Source organism: Sinocyclocheilus rhinocerous, unplaced genomic scaffold, assembly GCF_001515625.1.
Source record: "Sinocyclocheilus rhinocerous isolate Xijiao unplaced genomic scaffold, SAMN03320098_v1.1 scaffold140, whole genome shotgun sequence".
Taxonomy (NCBI): Eukaryota; Metazoa; Chordata; class Actinopteri; order Cypriniformes; family Cyprinidae; genus Sinocyclocheilus; species Sinocyclocheilus rhinocerous.
The window spans coordinates 3805474-3827205 of NW_015642053.1; the positions used below are offsets into that span (position 1 = coordinate 3805474).

The window sequence follows — 21732 nt, forward strand, 5'->3', positions numbered from 1 at the left end:
TGGTCGGGGGAGACTCGTGGTTTGTGCACTGACCCATAAGTCACCTTGTAAGTCATTAAAAATGGGCAGCAGCTCTAATAGGGCTGCAGATAGCAGGGGAAATGCAAGATTAAATGGAGTAATAAAATGCAACTAACCATTTAATCCTGAATAGTTATGGTGGCAAAAAAATAAATAGGGTTTTATTAGGGAGGAAAAAACAACCCTCCCACATCATTCACTGTTGATATGCACGAAATCAGAATTTTGCTACATTATATAATGCATACATAAAATAATATAAATATTAAAATATATAAAAGTAATACAAGTAATATAAATAGAAAATAAAATATATAAAAAATACAATTATTTTATTATATTTTATTACAGCTTAAAACCATTTTTTATAGAAAATAGATTAAAGGTTTAAAACAAATGAAAACAACTTCCGATTACAATATTTTCATTTTAATCCCCTTTAAACTTCATATATACAGTAAACTCCAGAAGTTTAAAAACACTGGATCATTGTACAATATATCTACAAATTTATAATCACAGTTTCACTCACTATACAGTAAAGCAGAGCACAAATGACAGACCATCAACACGATTTTTTTCTTTTTCCCATCAGTTTCAATTCACCATTCACAAACACACATACATGCTTCAAGAGATCTTTCTAGTATTTTGAGACATTAAATAAATTATGAATGTAAAGTACACTGATAAATTACCGACCGATTGTAGAGTCCTCAATTCGCTATTAAGGGCTCTGTGTAAATGCTTATTTTCCTGCTAGCATTGCATAATTTCCTTCATCCAGCGGTTTCCGGAATATCTGCAATGTGTTTGCGATTTGGGAGTGCTGAGAGCTAGAGCGCAGGCTCTCAGTGTTAGAACAACTGATATGACCTTGACAAGCTTATATTGCAGTATGTCAAGTTATTATAAACCCTTTATCACAGTGTATGGGCATGATTTTACTTTCAATAGCGGTTCAAGCGTGAGAAAATCCAGAAGACTGAGAATGGCACTAAAATGGTTGGTAAACTGGCTGAGATCTGCCAATTATCTGCTCTAAAGGTGAACGTAAAAAAATCCATCAGCAGCATCCGACGGGGCGATCCTTCATCATGCAGCCCCGCATGAAGGGACGGAAGGAGAAGCAGACCAGTGATGCCTCAGGCATTCGCGATTCATCTGTTGGAATGGATTCAACTCTGCACGATGTTGTGTACCATATGGTTACATCACCACGGAACTGGATGGATTTTGCTGGAGTCTCAGATGGGCCGCTGGCTGGGGCGATTACGGCTCAGTCGAACAAACAAAGAGGGAGGTTAAAATTGCACTTTTGCCCTTAATATTTACAATGTCTCCTTCATTTCACAGGGATTTTACACTCTGCGTCTCTTTGGGGAGCAACAAACTCTTCAAAAGCAGCACAGGAACGTCATACACAAGAAAATAATTGAAAAAAAAAAAAAAGCTGGAGCATAAAAATAAAAATAATTGCAAGGTTGTTTCTACAGAAAACATATAAGCAGAGGTAGAAGGGGGGGAAAGCAGAAGAGGAGGGGAAAAACAATAATATTTAATTACAACTTAATCCAGATAGAATGAACCGCAAGCTCCCTTAAGACTAGCCCTACATGTATCAACATTTCTGAGATGTAGTTATTCATTCTGATTAATCTGTTTAACTTCATAATGAGACAGAGCAAGAGCTGTGTTTTTTGGCATGGCCCTTCTCGCCTAAGTGCTTTGCGAGCGAGAGATAATGCTATCCGGGAGTAGCAGTAACCTAGCAGCAGCTCAAACGGGGAATGTTGCCCACACTCCTGGGTCAGAGCATGTGGGATTAGACGCAAGGGTCCTTCTCATTACATAATACATTCATTAATTGGCACGTTTGTATAAGAGCGGCGAGGAGCGGCCATTAACCAGCGGTGCAATGAATAGAGGAAAAAGTCTCTAAAGAGCTGCAGAATCTCCATTATTCCAGCACATTTTGTTCTTCATAAGAGCGTGGGGTCACATTTATGAGAATAGTCATTCATCTACCAACTTCAAACACCACGTCGTTGGATTCAGACTACAATTCTGCTCTGAACCTGATGAACGGAGTCATCAAGGCACAGATGAGGAGGCTACATCGCAGGGGACGGCGAAGAGAGGACAGTTGGGCACGATGTGAAAAAAGTGAGCACAGGCTCTTGGTAATCTCTTTGCTTTCCAGTCATTTGTCACACAAGTCTCCTTAGTTAGCGCAGTTCAGTCCTTGTTTTGAACTGTGCCTCCAGTGTATAAAACAGACTGAACTTGTCTGATGAAAAGAGCACTGTTTTGATCCCGAACTGAGTAAATCGTTTCGTAACGGGCTCAGTCGTACAGCGTGTGCTATTGTAACATCCTTCCCCTCGAATGACTTCACTTCCTTCCAGCTGTGTAATCCGGCACTCTTTGCTGTTTGATTAGTCGTTCGATCTCCGAACCCAGCGTTTGGAGATTCTCCTGTAGCAAGAGAAACAAATCAGACAGCTGTGAGGACTTATGCTATTATTTCCACTGCCATTCAATTCATATACACAGAAAGCAAAAAGAGGCACATCTGAGAAAAGCGAGAATGTAAGCTAGGATAATCAGGCAATTTCTGTCCGTTTTGCTTCGAAACGGTCTGATTTCCTGCTCATCTCATGCTAAGATCGTAATCCTGCCATTGTGCTTTGAATGGAGCTCTGCGTTCCCCTTGCGCACTGTCCTCAAAACATACTTTATTAATTTCTCTGATCTCCCTGCTGATGTGCTCCCTCAAACAGGAAAGCTGCTGTCCCTGTTGTGACCTGGATGCTGCTCTATAACTGAGAACTAGTCACTGCCAGCATGGGAATTTGTTCACTTACTCAACAGTCATCCATCACCACCAAATTTGCTTTTCTTTCGATAGCATCACCAGGAATCTAGTTACGCAGAAGCTTAGTTTAATAATTGCAATTACATCAGCGGATGCCATTGTGGAACTCAATACTAACATAAATATATCAACACCTAGTTTGTCTATATATGGCCACACTGTTGCAAACGCATGCTGTGAAAGGACATAGAGACCCCGTGAAACCACTTGACGAGTGCAATTTTCTCTTAAGCGCTGATGTACTTCCTGCTGAATCAGAAGGTTTGAGTGGGACATATAAAGAGGCTTGTCTATGAATACATAATATATTGGTACCACATCAGTTACTTGCTAATACTAAATATTTATTGCATTGATCATTTTTGGATATTGCACATACACGTTACCTTTGCCGTAATCTAATGCTTAGTAATCCAAATATAAATTTTTTTTTTATACTGTACATTATAATGTTGTGATGCCTAAATCCACTTGTAGCATTCAAAATGACGGATTTTTGATTATAGTATTCATACAAAATACTATGAAATGTATTATTGGCTATAACATGAAAATAATTACTGGCTTACAGAATTTATAATAATACTGGGCTCATCACTTGTTTTGTGTAGCCATGAATCTGCGTAAATCAACCTTTAGGGTAAATGCCGCACAATTGTGAGTTTTGTGTAATGGCAAAATAGCTCCCCATATATTTTGCTCGTATTCATGTTGACCATGCAAATTCGCTGCGATGACAAACAGAAAGCTACCTGGTTTCAAAGTGCTTTGTAAGTCACCACACTATTTACAATGGACCCTTTTATGTGATCACACCTTTAAGTGTATACTAGAGCTGGGCAACATATAATAAAATAATTATAAAAATAATTTTATTATCATTAAGAATTACATTTTTATTTAGTTTGATTTCATTTAGTAAAATATTTTTGTCATCATTTCTTCAAGTTAAACAAAACTTTTATTTTGACAGTTTGCCATGAAGAGCTTTCAGTTTCAGTGTGCATTTGACGGTAGTTTTTTCTCATATAAAATGGTTAAATGCTCGTGAAGTGACTCTAGGAGCAGCTCTGGAGATGAAGTTCACATGGACTGTCCTCATATACCGAGTCGGCAGACGTCTCTTCACAGAGAGAGACATGCGGAACTTGCAGATTTATTAGCGACAAGCACTGACTGGCTGTTGTTTTGTTTATTTTTGCTGTGTGTGAGAGGCTGTTAGATTAACCCATATTGAGTAAAAATGTCAAGAGCTTATCATCATTATCGACTTCACTGCAATCTTGATATGATATTGTTTTTGGCCCAGTGTATATTAGCAATTAAATGGCTTAAATTGCTTAAAACTAACTAAAAGATACGGCCTACAAGCCACAAAACTCCTATTTTAACTTCATAGGGTGGATGGTGTGGATGTGTATGGTGACTTCTACCTTCAGTGTGATGTTTTTGAGCAGGGTGTCCTCTAGCACAGCCTGGAGTTTGCGGTTGATTTCCAGTGAGAGGTCAAGAGTGAGGCCGCTGTCGGCGGGGTGGGAGGTGTACAGCGATGCCATGATACCTCCCCTCCGGCTCAGATGGGCTTTGTTCAAATCTGAGGCTTCTGAAGACAAAGCTCCAGACTCTTCTCTGAGCACGTAACTTTGGATAATCCTGCAGGAAACACACAGAATTTTAACTGCATCGTGCGCTGAATAGCATATATGCACATGCACACATAGCAATTTTAAGTGTCAATGAACTCTCAAGCCATAAAGGCCATTGCCACACTAATAACCCTCAGCAAGGAGGTAAAAGGTGATGTTACGAACAAACCCGGGGACAGAAGAGGGAAAGACGGCAGCCTCTAGAACCCCATTAGCCGTATCCACCTCATCAGTGTCTCTCTCTTTCACTCTAGATGATAAATGAGTTTCACAAATAACAGATTAGAAGGCTTTGAACAGCTAAATCTCAGCCAGCTGGTCTCATAAGTTTTATTTAACGTGACACTCATTTCATTAAAAAAGCTTTTCATGCCATTGTCACTTTTGCAGGAGTACTTCCTGAAAAAAAAATCAATTAGCCTATTTTAATTAGTGAATGAATATAGCGGTCATCTACTAAGTGTAGATAAAGGCTTCTTGATTTTGATTTAAGACTGAAAGGTTTTTTGGTTAACGGCTTTTCTTGAAAGAAAGTATATAAAAGATTGGTTTTCAATTAATCAAATTAAATTGAAGTCATAGTATGGCCTTGTGTAAAAGTCCTTAACAAGTGTAAAAGGTTATATGCAACTTTACCTGAATGAAAACAAGGCTCAGAGAAATATAAGTACACCACAGCACAGAAAAAAAAGATGACAGCTTTTCATCAAATTTGGAATTAGGAGTATATATAAAAAATAAGCTCATAATGTTCATAATAATAATAATAACAACGATACATATTATTTTTCATTTCCTAGTTCAAATTGCTACCAAAATGTCAATCCCTAATTGTTGTAATCGTAATTGATGTAAAAAAATAAAAAATAACATTTAAAAAAAAGACGAAAGGAGAACACACTTTATACCCAGCGTTTTAGAGATCTTAAAAAAGCTTTAAGTTATAAAAAACATAATTCAGCTTTAAGTGCTTCAATTTGAACCACAGTGGTGGGCAGATGGAAATCTAAAGTAATTATCATCTACATCACTATTGTTGTTCATGTAATATGCTGGAATTGAAAGGGAAAAGGAAAAAAAACAGCCTGTGTGGTTTTCTATAAAGGATGATGTAGTGATGGAGTGATCTTTTAGTCTCCAGGAGAGAGTTCTCTCTTTAGCCACCACTATATCAAATCTATTTTGTCTGCAGTGACGCATGGCCCAAATAAAGGCTGAATTTGATTCTAATGGTTTCTTCAGACCAATGCTCGAAACAAAGACATTAGAGGACCTGAGGCTAAAGGTCTCCGCCTGAGAACAAAAAAAAAAACTATGTAAGTGCTTTCTGAATTGATGAATTCACTCTCATTTCACTGTCTGAATCTGAAATGAACACACTGGAGCATCTATATCAAACAAACTTTTAAAAAGAGTTGTGTTTTTTTCCATCCTGATGAATCAAAATGTCTCAGAGCGGTTATTTATCAGTGTGACAGAAAAGAAACCGGGGAAAATTCACAATTCTCTGCGATGTGCTGATGCTACATAAAGGACGAACACCCACACATATACATACACAAAGGCACACACAAAAGAAAGAAGATATAAAAACGAATAAACTTACCTTTCACTAATATGGGGTCCAAGTGGACCCCAGCTCCATAACGGTAGTATTTAACAAAACGAAACACAAAGAAATCAAAAAGTTGCCTCTAACTAAACATGCATGAACAATAACTGGAATTCATTGTAAGTTACCTGCACAATTTGGTAGTAATCCACTGCCACTACTGATTTTTTTTATTGGCTTTTATTATATAGGACAGTGGAGAACCGACAGTAAACTTGAGGGAAAGAGAGACAGAAAAGAAACCGGGGAAAATTCACAAGTCTCTGCGATGTGCTGATGCTACATAAAGGACGAACACCCACACATATACATACACATAGGCACACACAAAAGAAAGAAGATATAAAAACGAATAAACTTACCTTTCACTAATATGCTCCATAACGGTAGTATTTAACAAAACGAAACACAAAGAAATCAAAAAGTTGCCTCTAACTAAACATGCATGAACAATAACTGGAATTCATTGTAAGTTACCTGCACAATTTGGTAGTAATCCACTGCCACTACTGATTTTTTTTATTGGCTTTTATTATATAGGACAGTGGAGAACCGACAGTAAACTTGAGGGAAAGAGAGGGGGAATTGGATCAGGACATGACCCAGGCTGGACTACAGTACATCATGTGCCACAGCTCTGACACCATTCTGACATTTGATTTTGATTTGAAGACCTATTTGTATAAAAGAGATCACAGTTATAGCTTAAGCGCAGTGGCATGGCCTGATTCTCACAGCCTAGAGGCAGAAAAAGTGAAAGATAGACAGCGAGAACACCAGGAGTGTGTAGAAAAACAGACACAAGCCACAGAGCCAAATAAAGACAGTCTGGATTTGACAGTCTGTTCGTATATGTGACTTCTAAGCTTCTGTCTTCATTCAAGAAATCAAAAGACAAAATGTGAATCTTTATGTTTATTTTATGAGAATTGTGAGTTTCTAGCACTACAGCTGAAGCATGAGTAAAGATGAGAGCTCATATCAAAGATATTATCAAATCAAAGCTAATATCAAAGATGAATCTAGACAGCGCATCCCTGTTTCAATCAAGATGCAAAAGTGTTGATCAAAACACATATATGGGTCAAAAAATACCCATACAAGTAACCAGCCTTTGCAGTGACAGCATTTCATACGTTACGATCTCAAACTACATTATTAAAGTTTCTGAAAACGATCCTTGTCTGTGCAAAACTGCCACAATGTTGGAGTTCACCTGACAATATTTCCATGATTTCCAATGTTCTGATGATATACTGGTCCTTCGGGGGACGCATGTCAATTCGAGGGGTTCAGAGTCTAAACATTCAATCATTTTTTCCCACACATTTCATCATCCGCTGGACAAAAATCTCAAAAAGTAATAGCATACCTCTCCACACCAAGCCATTGTATGATTTGCTCATGCTCAAATTTAGGTAAGAGGTTTGTTCAAATTTAGCAAACACCACTAAATATAGCAATGATTTATGCACCATTCCAATAAAAATAAATCACATGCAAATCCAACGTCACTTGGTATCAATTCCAGAACATCAGCTATTTCCTCTAACCGCCCTTGATGAGAGGCGCAGTGAGTATACTTAGGCTTATCTCTTTAGAGATAAATGGAAATCCTCAGCTAGGTGTAGACACGCTGTTAAATCAAGGAAACCTTATTAAATCAACCTCAGTTTTATGCTGTAATCAATTTCCACTGAACCTTGAATGATATACCGGTCAGATCTAACCTTCCCGTGTGTCAAAGAATCACTCAAACGGCAACAGTCGATAAACACTGGGAAACATTCCACTGCTTGGGGAATTTGGACTCTTTGAGGAAGCTTAGCTGCAAGTAATGGCTAAAGATCAGCTAAGGAGGCTAAATTAAGCCTGACCTCAATGGGATGCGTCTTTGATTAGAACTAATGTATGTGGGTTAGTGCAGGTGGACCGATTCAAGGTCTATCATTACTCAAGTGATGGGAAAGGGACAGAAACGGCATTTCTATCCAGAGCAATGGCGGCAACCCAACTCGCAGCCCTCTGCGGCATGTTAAATTATTTATCTCATCCAAAGACATAAACAAAGTGCTCTCGTTCTCGAAGACCATTCACTTTGTTTAGCAAAAAGATGCTTTTTTCTGTGGCGAAATGGGCACCGCCGGCTTGATTCCTCATGTATGGAGGTGCGTATGAATATGTATCAGGCATCATTAGCAACCTCGGTGACGCATCACTCCCGCAAGAACCGACAGCTATAAATATCACTGCCAAGACCTCTCTGTCAGAAGCATAGGTTAGCTCAGTGTGTGTGTGTGTGTGTGTGTGTGTGTGTGAAAGAAAAAGATGGATGTCTGCCAGATTTCAAGATACAAGCCCTGGTCAGGAAGCCCCAGACAATAAATAAATAATAAAAAAAAAAAATTAAGAGAAAGAGAGGATTCAAGAGAGGGACAATGAGCAGCCAAATTCTACCAGATGGAAAGGAAGGGCAGCACTGAGAAATTCTCCAAACCAGGAGCTACTCTATAGTGGCAACACTACAGAAATATTTGGACACTTAAAATTGCCTGATCAGGTCAGATATAACAGTGTTAAATAATAAACACACTACAAGTCAAACTTGTGTTTTTATTAATGGGTTTGGCTTTTCCAGCATTTTTGTGTGGGCAAATTTGTGCTATATTAATTTAAAAATAAATGCCACATTTTGATATTTTATTAGACAGTCATACATTTTTCAGTGTGGCATAAGTGTCCAAATGCTTTCTGGTGCCACTGTATCCTTCTGCATTATTAATTTTCTATTAAACTCATGGATTCTATTTGGTGTTCTTCATCACAACTTTGGATATATTGGAAAACATATATATCAATGTCAGCCAGGCAGCTTCAAGCTCTTTTGTAAATGTCAAATTAAGCTTTGGGATGGGAGCAAAGAAGCTTTTCTCCATCGTCTTTTACCTTCCACTTTGTCTTTTTCGTTCTCACTCACTTTGTCTTTTTCCTGATCTCCTCCACCAACTGTTTAATGTGGTCCTCCATGAATTCAATCTTCTCGTTCTTACGAGCATGTGCTTTCTGCAACCGCACAATGCGCTCCACCAGCACAGCTTTGTCCACCTCGGGGAAGCTGTCCACCACGACCACCGATGAACCGGACTGATTCTCTGGAGAGCGATCATCCATACTGCTGCCTCGTGCGTTTAGAGAGCCTGAAAGTAAGAGATTCAAAACACTGCAGCTACAGTCACACTATAAGAGCAATATTACAAACAACACAGATAAGAAACTTGGCACTTAGATGTGAAGAACATTCTGGTTCAGTACATGTTAAGATTTATGCCACAAATGCTACTGGCAACGATGATCACCACAGAAATTCACTTTGACTGACTCATGTCTCAGTCTTAAAAATTGCAGGTTACAGTCACACACTTACAAGAAAGTAAACCAGGTCAGTATTCCACAGGGTTTAAATTCATAAATATTAAGATTAGATTTGTGTTAAAGCATGATTTTTGTAGTAAAACTTCACAGTATTTTAGTTTTATACTTACCTAAAGTGTCCTTTATGAAGTGGGACCATTTTTCTATATTTTGAAAGACAGGATATATCTTTACATATCCATTGTAAGCGTGTCACTGCATTTTTAATTTTTGTTTTTTGGCTTGTCAGATTTTCACCAAAGCTGCATTTTTGATCATAAACAGTAATACAGTGAAATATTATTAGAGTTTAAAATAACACTTTTCTATTTGAATATATGTGGACCTTCACAATAACTTATATAATAACTTACCTATTCATAGTTAGCCTTTTCAAAAGTATAATGCATTAAAAGACCCAATTTCATGTGTTCATTATGCGTTTCAATGGATTATGCTCTTCAACGGATTAGGTGCTTACGTGAATAGGTAATTATTATAACATATAATAACTGTACTTCTAACTATTTATGAAAAGATATGGATAACAAAGTATATTGTAATTAAGCAACATCACATGAGCAAGAGGTCTAAAAATCAGCAAGGGTGAACTGTTGTATAAGGCATTATGAATACTTTTATGATGCATTATATATAGGCCTCATGTAGAAAAGATATAAATGACTGAGTGCGTGTCGCTCTCAACGTCTCTAATGAAGTGTTAAACAGATGTACCTGAAGAACTGGAGCGGCTGCCCATGCTGCTCCCTTCTCGATCACATCCTCCATTCTCCACCTGCTCCAGCTTCTTACGAGCTACACAAGGGCACAAGCACACAATAAGGTCTTTCTTTCTCACTGACAGACACACACACTCCTGGCTGAAACACACACCTCAGTAACAGTAATGGGCCAATGACCTGTGCTTGTACCGCTCAGTGCCTCATTCTAGCTCTGCACCTGCTGGGGGTGGGTTATGACCCACCATAAAATTCCCACCCACCAGGCACATCTGTAGTGCCCGTCAACTATTCAGAATTAAGGTTCACATTTAACATGCAGACCTTGAAAAGATACTGAAGGTCACAGGGACCCAAAAAAGAGGAGGAGGAAAAAATAGATTCGTTTAAAAATACCTTCACGTACTGTATGCCTCCTCCGACACTAAAGAGAGTCCCATGGCGCACGTTGTTCTCCCTTGCCCTCCCTTCCTCATCTCTCCTCTCAAAGAAAAGACGCTATGAAACAGTCTTGTGCCCTAACCTAGCCTTTCCTGCGGCTACAGGCAGGCACAGATACATAAGCTCAATCTGTCTGCAATGAACGTCAGTCTGCCCCACCGAGAGCGTCAATATGGCTTGATAATTACTAACAGCGCCTGTGGGCTCCTGTGAGCGTGGAGAAGTAACTCACTGCGAGCCTATTAAAATAACAAATCAAATTCTAGTTAAGACATCTAGACACAGAGGAGAAAACAATATGAGAGTGGAACGATATAGACATTTTTTGTAATTGTGTTATGATTTGTTACTTTATTGTCTTTCATTTTGCATTAAAATCATTCGCATCAATGGTTCTTAATTGGAGGGTCATATATCGCAACCCAAAAATGGGTCACGGGGATGCTCTGATAGAGCAAACAGCATGAGGAAAAAAGCAATTCCAAATTAAACTAAACTTACAAATGTGCATATTTAGGATAAAAAATAAATCCGCTTTTTAAAGGGAGGAGAATATTTCCCATATTGACGTCAAAGGTTGTGCGTCCAACTCTACAGTATTTTGGCGGGAGATACTTGGTAGAAGCGAGCCAAATTAGAAAGATGCCAGCATGGACCTGTTGTGTGACACTCTCATCCTCAGAAAACATGAACATTACGGAACACACTGAGACTGCACGAAATACCGCTTTTTCTTACATATCTACACATATTAGCCACTTTAGCTGCTGTTTATGAACAAATTCCAGATTTTGATTTTATGGTGATTTTAATTTTTTTCCTTTAATAAACAACTTTGATCATTTTGGTAGCATGGGTAAATTTGGGTTCAAAGCCAGTTTGATGCTTAACATCCTTCTTGACCATGAAAAGCTTGTTTTGCAAAAGCACGTTGTAGCATTTGAGATAATTTCTCACTATTACTCAATATAAAAAAAATAAAATAAACATAAATAATATATATACATAACAAATCAACAATAAAGAATAATAAGTAAATACGTAAAAATAAATGTAAATCAATAAACTGAAATTTGAGCAGTTTGAGAAAAGTGCTAACCCTGCGTGAGCTGCTTGGTGAGGTCTTTGATGTTGGCCGCCTGTTTTCTCTTCTGAGTGACCAGTTCATCTCGTAATTCCTCCACACGTGTCTTTAGTTGTGATGTCTCCGTCTGTAGTGTTGTTCTCTCTGTCTGCAATGCCAGAACTTCCTCCTGTCTTTGTTGCACCTCTTTCTTCAATCTGTCCGTCTGAAAACATACACAAACCGAATAATGCTTCAAAATAAAAGCTTTTTGTGTGTGTGTGTATCTTTTAAGGAGTTGCTATAATTAAACTGCCCAGTCAATACATATTGATAGAAGTCTAATATCAAATTAGTGCACAGTGTTTTGAAGTAACCAACCAAAAGTAATAGTGTTATGACAAAATCGTAGCTATTTCAATAATAGTGTAGGTTTTCCAGAACCAAACAAAGAAGCTATTTATTCTAACAGGTAGCACTGTAGCTAGTGATAAGTAATCTAATTTATTTCATTGCAATGGTTCATTGGAATAAATGAGATCATTATAATTTAATTTCAGTCATTACTCAGTAGTGTTCCTGAATGGTGTTTTACAGCTCATTTTCTGTGGCTAATACATATTTAATTAAACTGCTGTTTAGAAATATTTTCACTTCAGATATAAAAACTATTATTTATTAATAATTGCAATTGTGATCAAGTGTTATGCTCTCCCCCTAATTAAGATCAATGTTTGTATGCCAAATAAATATTGCGGACAGTTTTAATAAATTATCTGTTAATTATATAGTTAAGATATTGCACTTTTAAACAGCTTGAATAAATGTGGATTGTAATATTTTTTTAGTGCCTTGTACTGTGGCCAACTACTTTCAGAGTAGCTTGGCTGTAGTTCAACTACTTTTAATTGCAAGTAGCTTGTTACTTGGCATCGTATTGTTTTTAGGAAACCTCCCCAACACAGAGCGGTTTAACACAAGCGATTTTCTTACCATCTCAGAGAGGGATCTCTCAGTCTCCTCTAGTTTGCTGTGCAGCTCTCTGGAGCTGCTGTTCAATCTGTCCAGCTGGGCCTGTAAGCTGTTGCTCTCAGACTGCAGCTGAGCATTTTTACTGGTCAGTTTCTCAGTGAAGCCCAGCAGCTCCGCCTCTCTTGTCCTGCTGCCTTCAATGTCCCTCTGCAAATCGGTGATCTGAGAGTTCAGATTCTCCACCTCCTCCCGCAAGGACGCGATCTCCTGATCATCCCTGAAAAAGACAGGTACACGTCAGACACGAGGACCAGCACGTGTACAGGCTGTGATATTTAAGCGATTTCCACCCTTGTCTTGTTTCATCATAATGGTGTACCAGTATTCCCAACTGACCAAATGACTCCACAGACCATAAAAGTGTCCGACTGAAGGCTCTAAATTAATACACTACAGACAAAGTGTGTGTCATTCTTAAGGAATACACATAACTCATCTGCAGTAGAGTTTTTAAATACCCTCAAAATAAGAATGAGCTAATAGAGCTGAATGACACGTTTATGTGGCCACCAGAAGTGAAATCAGAGCAGCCCCTGTGAGGCGGCCACGGAGGAATGAATTATTCTGTCAGCGCTGCAGGGGCCCGTGTGATCACGCTACAGTGGATTCACATCCACCTGCAGTTCCTGCATTAGCAGGGTCCACCAACCGCTGGGAGATCGCTCAAGGTCAGCCTGCTGAACTGATGCTGCATGCTCAACAGAAGCACGGCAAAATTAATGTGTCTAAGGATCTGAAAGTGGGATGCAGATGCCATTCAAACATGCTAAAGAGAATAAAGTCTGTAGTGTTATCTGAATTATTATAGATTAGAGTTGAATGCACATTTATATCCACACAAACAAAAATAAGGATGAGGAATGGGAGTAAAGTCCAGTGTAACAATTTTTTCCATTAGAATTTTTTTTTACATTTTCAGTTTTTTTAATTTCAGATTTCATTTCAGAAGTTTGAGTGTTGTGTGTTTTTGGCATTTTTATAGTTTTTTTTGTTTGTTTGATATTAGTGTTGCTGCCGTACTATGGGTGCAGCAGCCGTAATGATATTACGCAGCGCCTGAAAATAAGCTAACTTCCGTCAACATAACCAACGTGACCACCTGCTTGCACAGGGAGCGTGCTGGGGACTATTTTCAGGCGCTGCGTAATATCATTGCGCCTGCTGCACCCATAGTACGGCAGCCAATAACAACACCAGTCTATTCCATATGTTATATAGTTTTTTTCCCCCTTGATCTTCATTTTATTATTTAATGTTTACTTTATTTTCTTTTTTTAATACATAAAGGCTTCATACCGATATTTTAATACATTATTTATTTAGTATTATACATTAACAATGATTATTTATAATAATTATTTATAACTTCATTATTTTACATATATAAAACATGAATTATCAATGAACTATAGTACATTTACTATAGTATATTTATCAATATTCAGAATGCATTTATAACATGCATACCTAGATTAATAAATTCTGTACAAATTGTTCATTGTTAGTTCATGATATGTTGACTAATGACTACAGATAGGTTCAATCACACTTAGAAAATAGTTTAAAAGGATTGTGTTCAATAGAAAATTATGCCTTGATTGGCTGCAGTGTATAGTTTAGGCTCTGTGAGCTGGTAGCTGAACTAATAATAGACATGGTCAGTGGTAGGTTGCTGTAGGCACGAGTGTTCAGACCTCTGGTGCTGCTCCTCTAGTCTAGTGATAGCGGTGAGTTTTTCCCTCTGGTTCTGGATCTCAGCCTTCTGTCTGTTAATGATCTCTCTGTATTTGCAGAGTTCGTCTTCCCAGCGGGGCCGTTCATCCTCCAGACACTTAACCTGAGGGCCAGAGAGAGTGCAAAAGCGTCAGAATAATGTACTCTTACACAGAATAATTTCATAGTGTTATCTTTAGAAATGAGTTTCCACCTTGGTCCGCAGGGTGGTCAACTCATCCATGTCGTCTTTAAAAGTCCTCTTCAGATCATCCAACTCCTTAATCTTAGCTTTGTGCATCTGCCAATCAAACAAAATGACCATGAAAACCCCTCCTTTCGCACACCGCATCGCCATTATTCATTACTGTAATCACAATCAGCAGAGGACACCTGCTAGGCAACACTATGTTAATGATGCAAATGAGAATGCAAATGTTAATAACACTATTTCTTGCAGAGGGGCGACTCATTGATAAGGGAGTACACACTCTCATTGTCGGCCTCAGGTACTAATGACGCTTGGTGAATGGAGGCTCATTTACTCATAAATACATTTAAAAGCAGGTGGCAAGGTGCCATACGGGCCAAATGGTTTATCTAAAAATATTGATTCTAAAGTGCATTTTTTAACCATTGATTTTATTTCTTTATCAAGAAATTCGGTGCATAAAATAAGCTTCTAAGTGGAAAAATAGACTACATTAGCGAATAATTGTGTTGGATAGAACCATTTCTCCTTCTCATTGGAACACACGCAAATGCTGAAAGACAGAACCAATCAATCACAGACAGCATTCGCTGCTGACGCTTCGCTCACATAGCATAGAAATAGGGCTGCGTTTCCCAAAAGCATCAGAAGCATGAGTAGATCTTAAAGGGGTCATATGATGCTGCTAAAAAGAACATTATTTTGTGTATTTGGTGTAATGAAATGTGTTTATGCGGTTTAAAGTTAAAAAAACACATTATTTTCCACATACTGTACATTATTGTTTCTCCTCTATGCCCCGCCTTCTGAAACGCGTCGATTTTTACAAAACTCATCGGTCTGAAAAAGCGAGGTGTGCTCTGACTAATATTGCTGCTTTTAGTTTTTTTTCAAATAAGTGCAGCCTTGGTAAGCATGAGACTTAAAAAAATATTACAAAATCTTGCTGACCCCAAACTTTTGTGTACATGTAATATTTATTTTAAATTGGCTAGTTTGTGCAATTAAATTTATTTAAACTTGTTGTTAAAAGTTCAAATGGATTGTGTGATGTTCTGTAATTGCTGTTAATAAATCTGTCAGACAAAAAAATATGCTAAAGTTTCACCTTTAGGGGTACAACAGCCTGGCAGCCTTTTACAAAAATTAACCATGGTTTTATTACAGTAACCACAGTATTTGTAGTAAAACTGCAGTTACCACAAATTTACCATGGTAATAATAATAATAATAATACTACACTGAACAAAATTATAAACGCAAAGGGGTATAGTTGCACCTTTGAGGTTACTACCCCAGTAAAGGGCTAAAATACAATTATTGTATTTTTTATTTCTGACAGTGTAAACAAAAAAGGCCTATGGAATGTTAAAAAACATGGCTTTAAAATCTAATATTAAGTGAGTATAATCACTGATTATATATTTTTAATAATTTAAAAGATCAGTTTAGTTTATAGGTATCGACGATACTGGGCTTGAAAATATCGGTATCGGATCAAAAATAAAATAAGAGGTATCCATCCCTAGTGGCAGAGCCTGCTAAAAGAATCAAACCAAAGACATATGAGGTGTAATAAGAACAAACACCTGACCCCCAAAAGGTTTTAAAACTAACTTTTACGAGGCCTCTATTCCCTACCGAAGCACATTACTTAAATATGAATGAAGAAATTGATATCATTAGGGCTTAATATTATGACAGTACCTGCTGGGTAAGAATATACTGATATCATGCAAACAATCTGGATTGGGTTTTTTCTTAATTGTCTTGCGTTTATGCTTTTAAAATGACTTTGACTCAAGGGAATCTTGAGTGTAAATGAAGTGAAACTGTACCTCTAGCTGGTCTGTCTGCTCTTGTTTTTGCTTCTCCAGCTCTCCTTTGGTCTCTCGCAGCTTTGCATCCAATTCATTTGACTTAATCTCCTCAGATTCCTACAGGAGACAAAGAGAGGAGTAACCACTTAAGTTTATAACAAGCGACAGAAACTGCAAATTAGGTTATATACCCCCAGATGAAGATAAGCCACTTATATTATGTTGAGCAGAGGACTGAAGCAACCTTTTTAATAAACTATAAATGCGTCTACTTGAAATGTCTCTCCAAGTCATTGTTTTGCATTCTACATGCAGGGCAAGTGTTTGTATTTGGTGCCCTCTAGTGGGCAGTACTGATTTCCCGTCATCATCAGTAAACAGTACCTGGTATGTGCGGATCATATCCTGGCAGTTTTTGCGAATCTGTTCAGTCTCCTCCTTTGCTTGAGTCAGCTTGGAAGTTGTTTCTCTTAGTTTGTCTTTTGTTTCCTGTTATTTAAAAGACATTATTATGTTAATAAAAAAGTGTTGTTATTTTTAACTAAAACTATTATAAAAACTAAAATAAAGTTAAAATAAAATAAAGTATAAATATTAGATGAAAAATCTACTAATAAATATGTTTTAGTTACAGTACAGAAATGACTAAAACTGCATTACAAAATAAATTAACGCTACATATAACTAAAAAAAATAACAATGACAAAAACACATTACAAAAACACTTAAACTAAAATTAAAAAGAAAATTTTGAACCTATAAAATAAAATTTAACTCAAAATACTAATAAATACTATAATTAATAGACTAATATATACATAATGTACATAATTCACCAAAATAGACATTTTTAAGTAGCACGGGTATATTTGTAGCAATAGCCAACAATACATTATATGGGTCAAAATTATCGATTTTTCTTTTATGCCAAAAATCATTAGGACATTAAGTAAAGATATTTTACAAGATATTTTGTAAATTTTCTACCGTTAATATATCAAAACTTCACAATTGGTAGACAATGCCAATTTTAAATTTAAATGTAAAATTAAAGTCTTATAACAATCAAAACTCTAAATTCTATTTACATTATGACACATTACAATAATACCTTCAACTGGAGTGACTTTACAATAACACTGGATCTTTTTTTTTTAAATAATCTTATGAGAAAGATTTTGAGAAAAATTTGTGGAGAAAAATGTTGTTGTGCCCTTAACGAGTTGGATAAAGTAATGTGGAAATTAACTTTTCTCTTCATCATCACTGGAGTAGATCATGGCTGCTATAATAATGTGCCCTAACATGAAAAAGTGAGTGTATTTCTCAAGGCTTGTTCACAATATGTCAATTATTAAAAACATAACTATAACGTTAACTATATTAGCATCCATACTAATGAATATTAACTATAATATATTAAATATAATAAGCGCTGTTTATATCGTCTGCTGCTTTAATTGCACTAGCATTTTGAAATTGGGTGTATTCTGACTGGCTGTCAAAGTTTTTCAACATTCCTTCTCTGGAAAAATCATCCCAAAAGTGATTCCAATGATATTCCTCTGTGTTGTTAGTGTTACAGCTGTGATATAGACCGTATTCTCATAGAATTAGAATGAGTATTAACACTAGAACTACCAAGGCAGTCATTCTGACCGTTTTAAAATTTTAAAATGTAATAACTTTGTTGAAATAAAAGCCATACAACTATAAAACCCTGACTTTTCCTAAATGTGTGTATATTTTATTATAACATTGTTAGTTTATTAAAATTACAAAACACAAAAGAGTTCTGAGTATTTCTACCTTGAATGGCCAAAGCGGTCAAATTGACCGTTCGCATTACAGAAGGCGTATAATTTCTGCTTTTGCGACTTTTTTCCCGCGGTTGAAGATGCACATCAATGTTGCCTAGCAACTTTTGTTCTAGTTGTTTTTATATTCTATTGCTAAGCTAAAATAATGTCAGGTTCTGGACAGCTTATGAAAATAGATTCAAACTAAAATTGAAATAAGTGACAAAGGTTCCATTCAGGTTTAGTTCCCTTTCTGGCAACCATGTGTAGGAACCAAGTGTTACATTTTCTTCACAGTGCCACTATTGAATGAAAGTAAACAGACGGGCAAGGTTTCATTCAGAGGAAGTGTTTGTCTGTGTGGCCTCAGATGCCTGTTCTGACTACGAGGAGAAACCATGACAACAAAATGCACATAATAGTTTCATGTCATTACTGCAACACTTAATTACGGCTTCTCGACCTGTCCACACCCCCCTGTTTGATCTGTGCTGTTACTCTCTGTGACAGGGGGCTTGTTCAGATTGAACTGAACTACGGTCTCTCTTAGCCTAGAGTCGCTCTCAAACAAGCCCGCTTTTCCAGTATCAAATGAAAGCTGTTCGGCAAACAAGAGTTCTCTAATCAGTGCACAAGGGACAGTCATGGATACTGAAGAGGCATTTAAATAACAAATAGTGCCATTGAGCTGAACATACCTAAATTCTGGATACACTAGAAATTAAATGGTAACAAGAGCATAATTATACATGACTGTTCAAAGGTTTGGGGTCAGTAAGAATTTTTTATTTTTTTTAAAGAAATTATTCAGCAGGGATGCTTTAAATTATCTAAAGAGACAGTAAAGAGAGATTTATATTTTAATGCTGTTCTTTAGAATTTCGATTTACCAAAGAATCCTGAAAGAAATGTATCACAAAAATATTAAGCAGACCAACTGTTTTCAACATGTATAACAATAAGAAATGTTTTTTGAGCACCAAATCAGCATATTATAGTGATTTCTGAAGACTCATGTGACACTCAAGACTGAAGTAATGGCTGCTAAAAATTCAGCTTTGCCATCACAGGAATAAATTAGATTTTAAAATATATTCAAATAGAAAACACATATTAAATTGCAATAATATTTCACAATATTACTGATATTTAATGTATTTTTGGTGCATATGCATAGTCTTTGGACAATTTTCAAGCTAAACTGTTTAAACTTTACAACAATGTTTCTTGATCACTTCATTGTATCCCAATGGTTGGACAAATAGTCAGGTTATCCAAAACACAAATGAAAACAGACACACACACACACACAAAAACAATTTATGGTTGCCATTACTTTCTTAATGGTGCAAATATGCTGTTTCTCTGTCTCCATCCTCTTCTTCAGCTCATCCCTCATGTTGTCTTTCTCAGAGCAGATGCCCAGAATCAGCTCCTGCTGTACACACTTCTCAAATAAAACCATGGAATTCTGGTCCTTCTGAAGCCCATTGGGAGGACTTCCCTTGCGGATGCCATCTGACTGACTGTTCAACAGCTCATCCTCCAGTTCATCCAACAGAGACTCCTGAGACAGAGAGCGCTGGATCTCAGACAACAGTTTCCTGCTGCAGTCTGTGTCATATGGGTTCATGCTGGAGTTAGATTGTGAGTTTTGGGGTACTGAAACAACATCTGGCAGTTCCTCACCCTGGGGAGCCGGCGTAGGAGTCAAAGGAGTTCTGTTAAGTTCTGTTGGTCCGTTGAATGTATCAAGTTGTGTGGATGAAATATCATCTGTCCCATTCAGAACAGATGGAGAAGATTCCTCAACATTATTCTGAGTCCCACCTTCTGATTCTGTAACCACCTCCGCTGGTTCTTCAAGACCAGAACATTCGAGTTCTCCATCAAGAACCGCGGGAAGTGATTCTACAGCACTGTCGTGAACAGCTGGTGGAGTCCTGGCATCATCAATGGAGGCTGTTCCACTGTCACAGCTTGTGTTCCCATCACCCTGTGCATGTTCTCCAAGTCCTTCATCTTGCTGGACCTCCATGTGCATGTCTGGTCTCTGACCTTCTCTGTCCACACTATCTGAAAGAGTACCATCCAGCTCAAGACTGTCCAGCTCAGTGTCTTCCTCCTGTTCTTTTAAAACAGGTTCACCCCCATTGCTGAGGACATTGTTTGACCCTTCCGGAACTACACTGACCTCTGAACTTTGGAAGGGGTCAGAGGCAGGGGTCAGTTCGCTCTGACAATCCGACGGCTCCATGATCTCCTTCAGCTAATGGCACTGGAAAACAATACACCAAAATTCAGTCACATGCATGTGAAACACAAAACAAAATTAATTTTTATTTTTCTATTTATTTAAAAAAATTATTGAATCATGTTACAAAAATGGGTGGAGGGCTACAAAAAAAACAGAATTCTTTAGGAAACACTGGTGTAAAATGATGCTAATAATAGCATTTCATAATAACTGTTTATTATTATTATTGTTATTATTTATTATTATTATGTGTATGTATGTGTTTGGAAGACAGTTAAGTGTAATTATCATTACAGGTAAAAATCTCCTCGTGTCTTAATTCTAACACCAATGGACCATCAAAAATTGACTTCTATAATTAACAACAAGAAGCCACCATAAAACATTTCTTATCAGGGGATCACCAGGTCAAATAAAGCAAAACATTCATATGGTTATTTTACATGTATCAGATTTCCTTCTAGCACCAGGAATTGAGGATGTTGTGTACAATGTTTGTGCAAACAGTCTTGCCACACCTGCTGTCGGGACACTGCCATTAATAGAGCAAGTAGTAGTATACTATAACTGTCCAAGCCCACACATATCCACGATTGAGGTGTGGTACTCCCTCGCAAAATAGGAACACGGCTCTCCTTCCACCTGGAGGCAGTTTTGTGATGCCAGTATTGTGAAACTAAGGTGGCCCTACCCTTCTCACACCCTACCTGCTTAATACATCATTGTATCAGGATTCAGTGGATTACTGCATTCCCAGCTAAATGCCTATAGATGACACTGGAGAACACAAAACGGAATGCTGTTTACCATTGAGGAAACAGACACTGATTTTGTGTGATTCACACTGAATGAGTGAAACTGGGGCAGAAGCCCATCCAGCAGGATAATCAAGAATGTTACGAATATAGGCCTATTTTAGGAGCTTACTGTGAGAGTTAACCAGTGTGCAAGAATGGACCTTGGACTGAGCACCTTGTGCCCACATAAGGAGAATTTTTTTAATCCTTGAGTTGCAGGTTCTTTGTCGTTTCTCTTTAAAAAAAAAAAAAAAAAAAGAAGATTTTTGTAAAGGAAATAAAAATTTCATT

At 37.3% G+C, this 21732-nt stretch overlaps 1 protein-coding gene across 1 annotated transcript in view; it reads right to left on the reverse strand.

Moving 5' to 3' along the window:
• Positions 1–451: 451 nt before the first annotated feature.
• Positions 452–21732, reverse strand: part of LOC107755417 (coiled-coil domain-containing protein 186-like) — a 23212-nt gene continuing 1931 nt past the window's right edge. The window contains exons 2-13 of the mRNA XM_016572197.1: positions 19724–20665; positions 16973–17077; positions 16607–16705; positions 14772–14858; positions 14539–14681; positions 12806–13061; positions 11849–12038; positions 10304–10384; positions 9700–9732; positions 9135–9354; positions 4333–4552; positions 452–2499 (exon numbers count right to left, since the gene is read on the reverse strand). Of these exons, the coding sequence (XP_016427683.1) occupies positions 2416–2499; positions 4333–4552; positions 9135–9354; positions 9700–9732; positions 10304–10384; positions 11849–12038; positions 12806–13061; positions 14539–14681; positions 14772–14858; positions 16607–16705; positions 16973–17077; positions 19724–20644 (2439 nt within the window). The 5' untranslated portion in view covers positions 20645–20665 and the 3' untranslated portion in view covers positions 452–2415. The remainder of the gene's footprint in view (positions 2500–4332; positions 4553–9134; positions 9355–9699; positions 9733–10303; positions 10385–11848; positions 12039–12805; positions 13062–14538; positions 14682–14771; positions 14859–16606; positions 16706–16972; positions 17078–19723; positions 20666–21732) is intronic.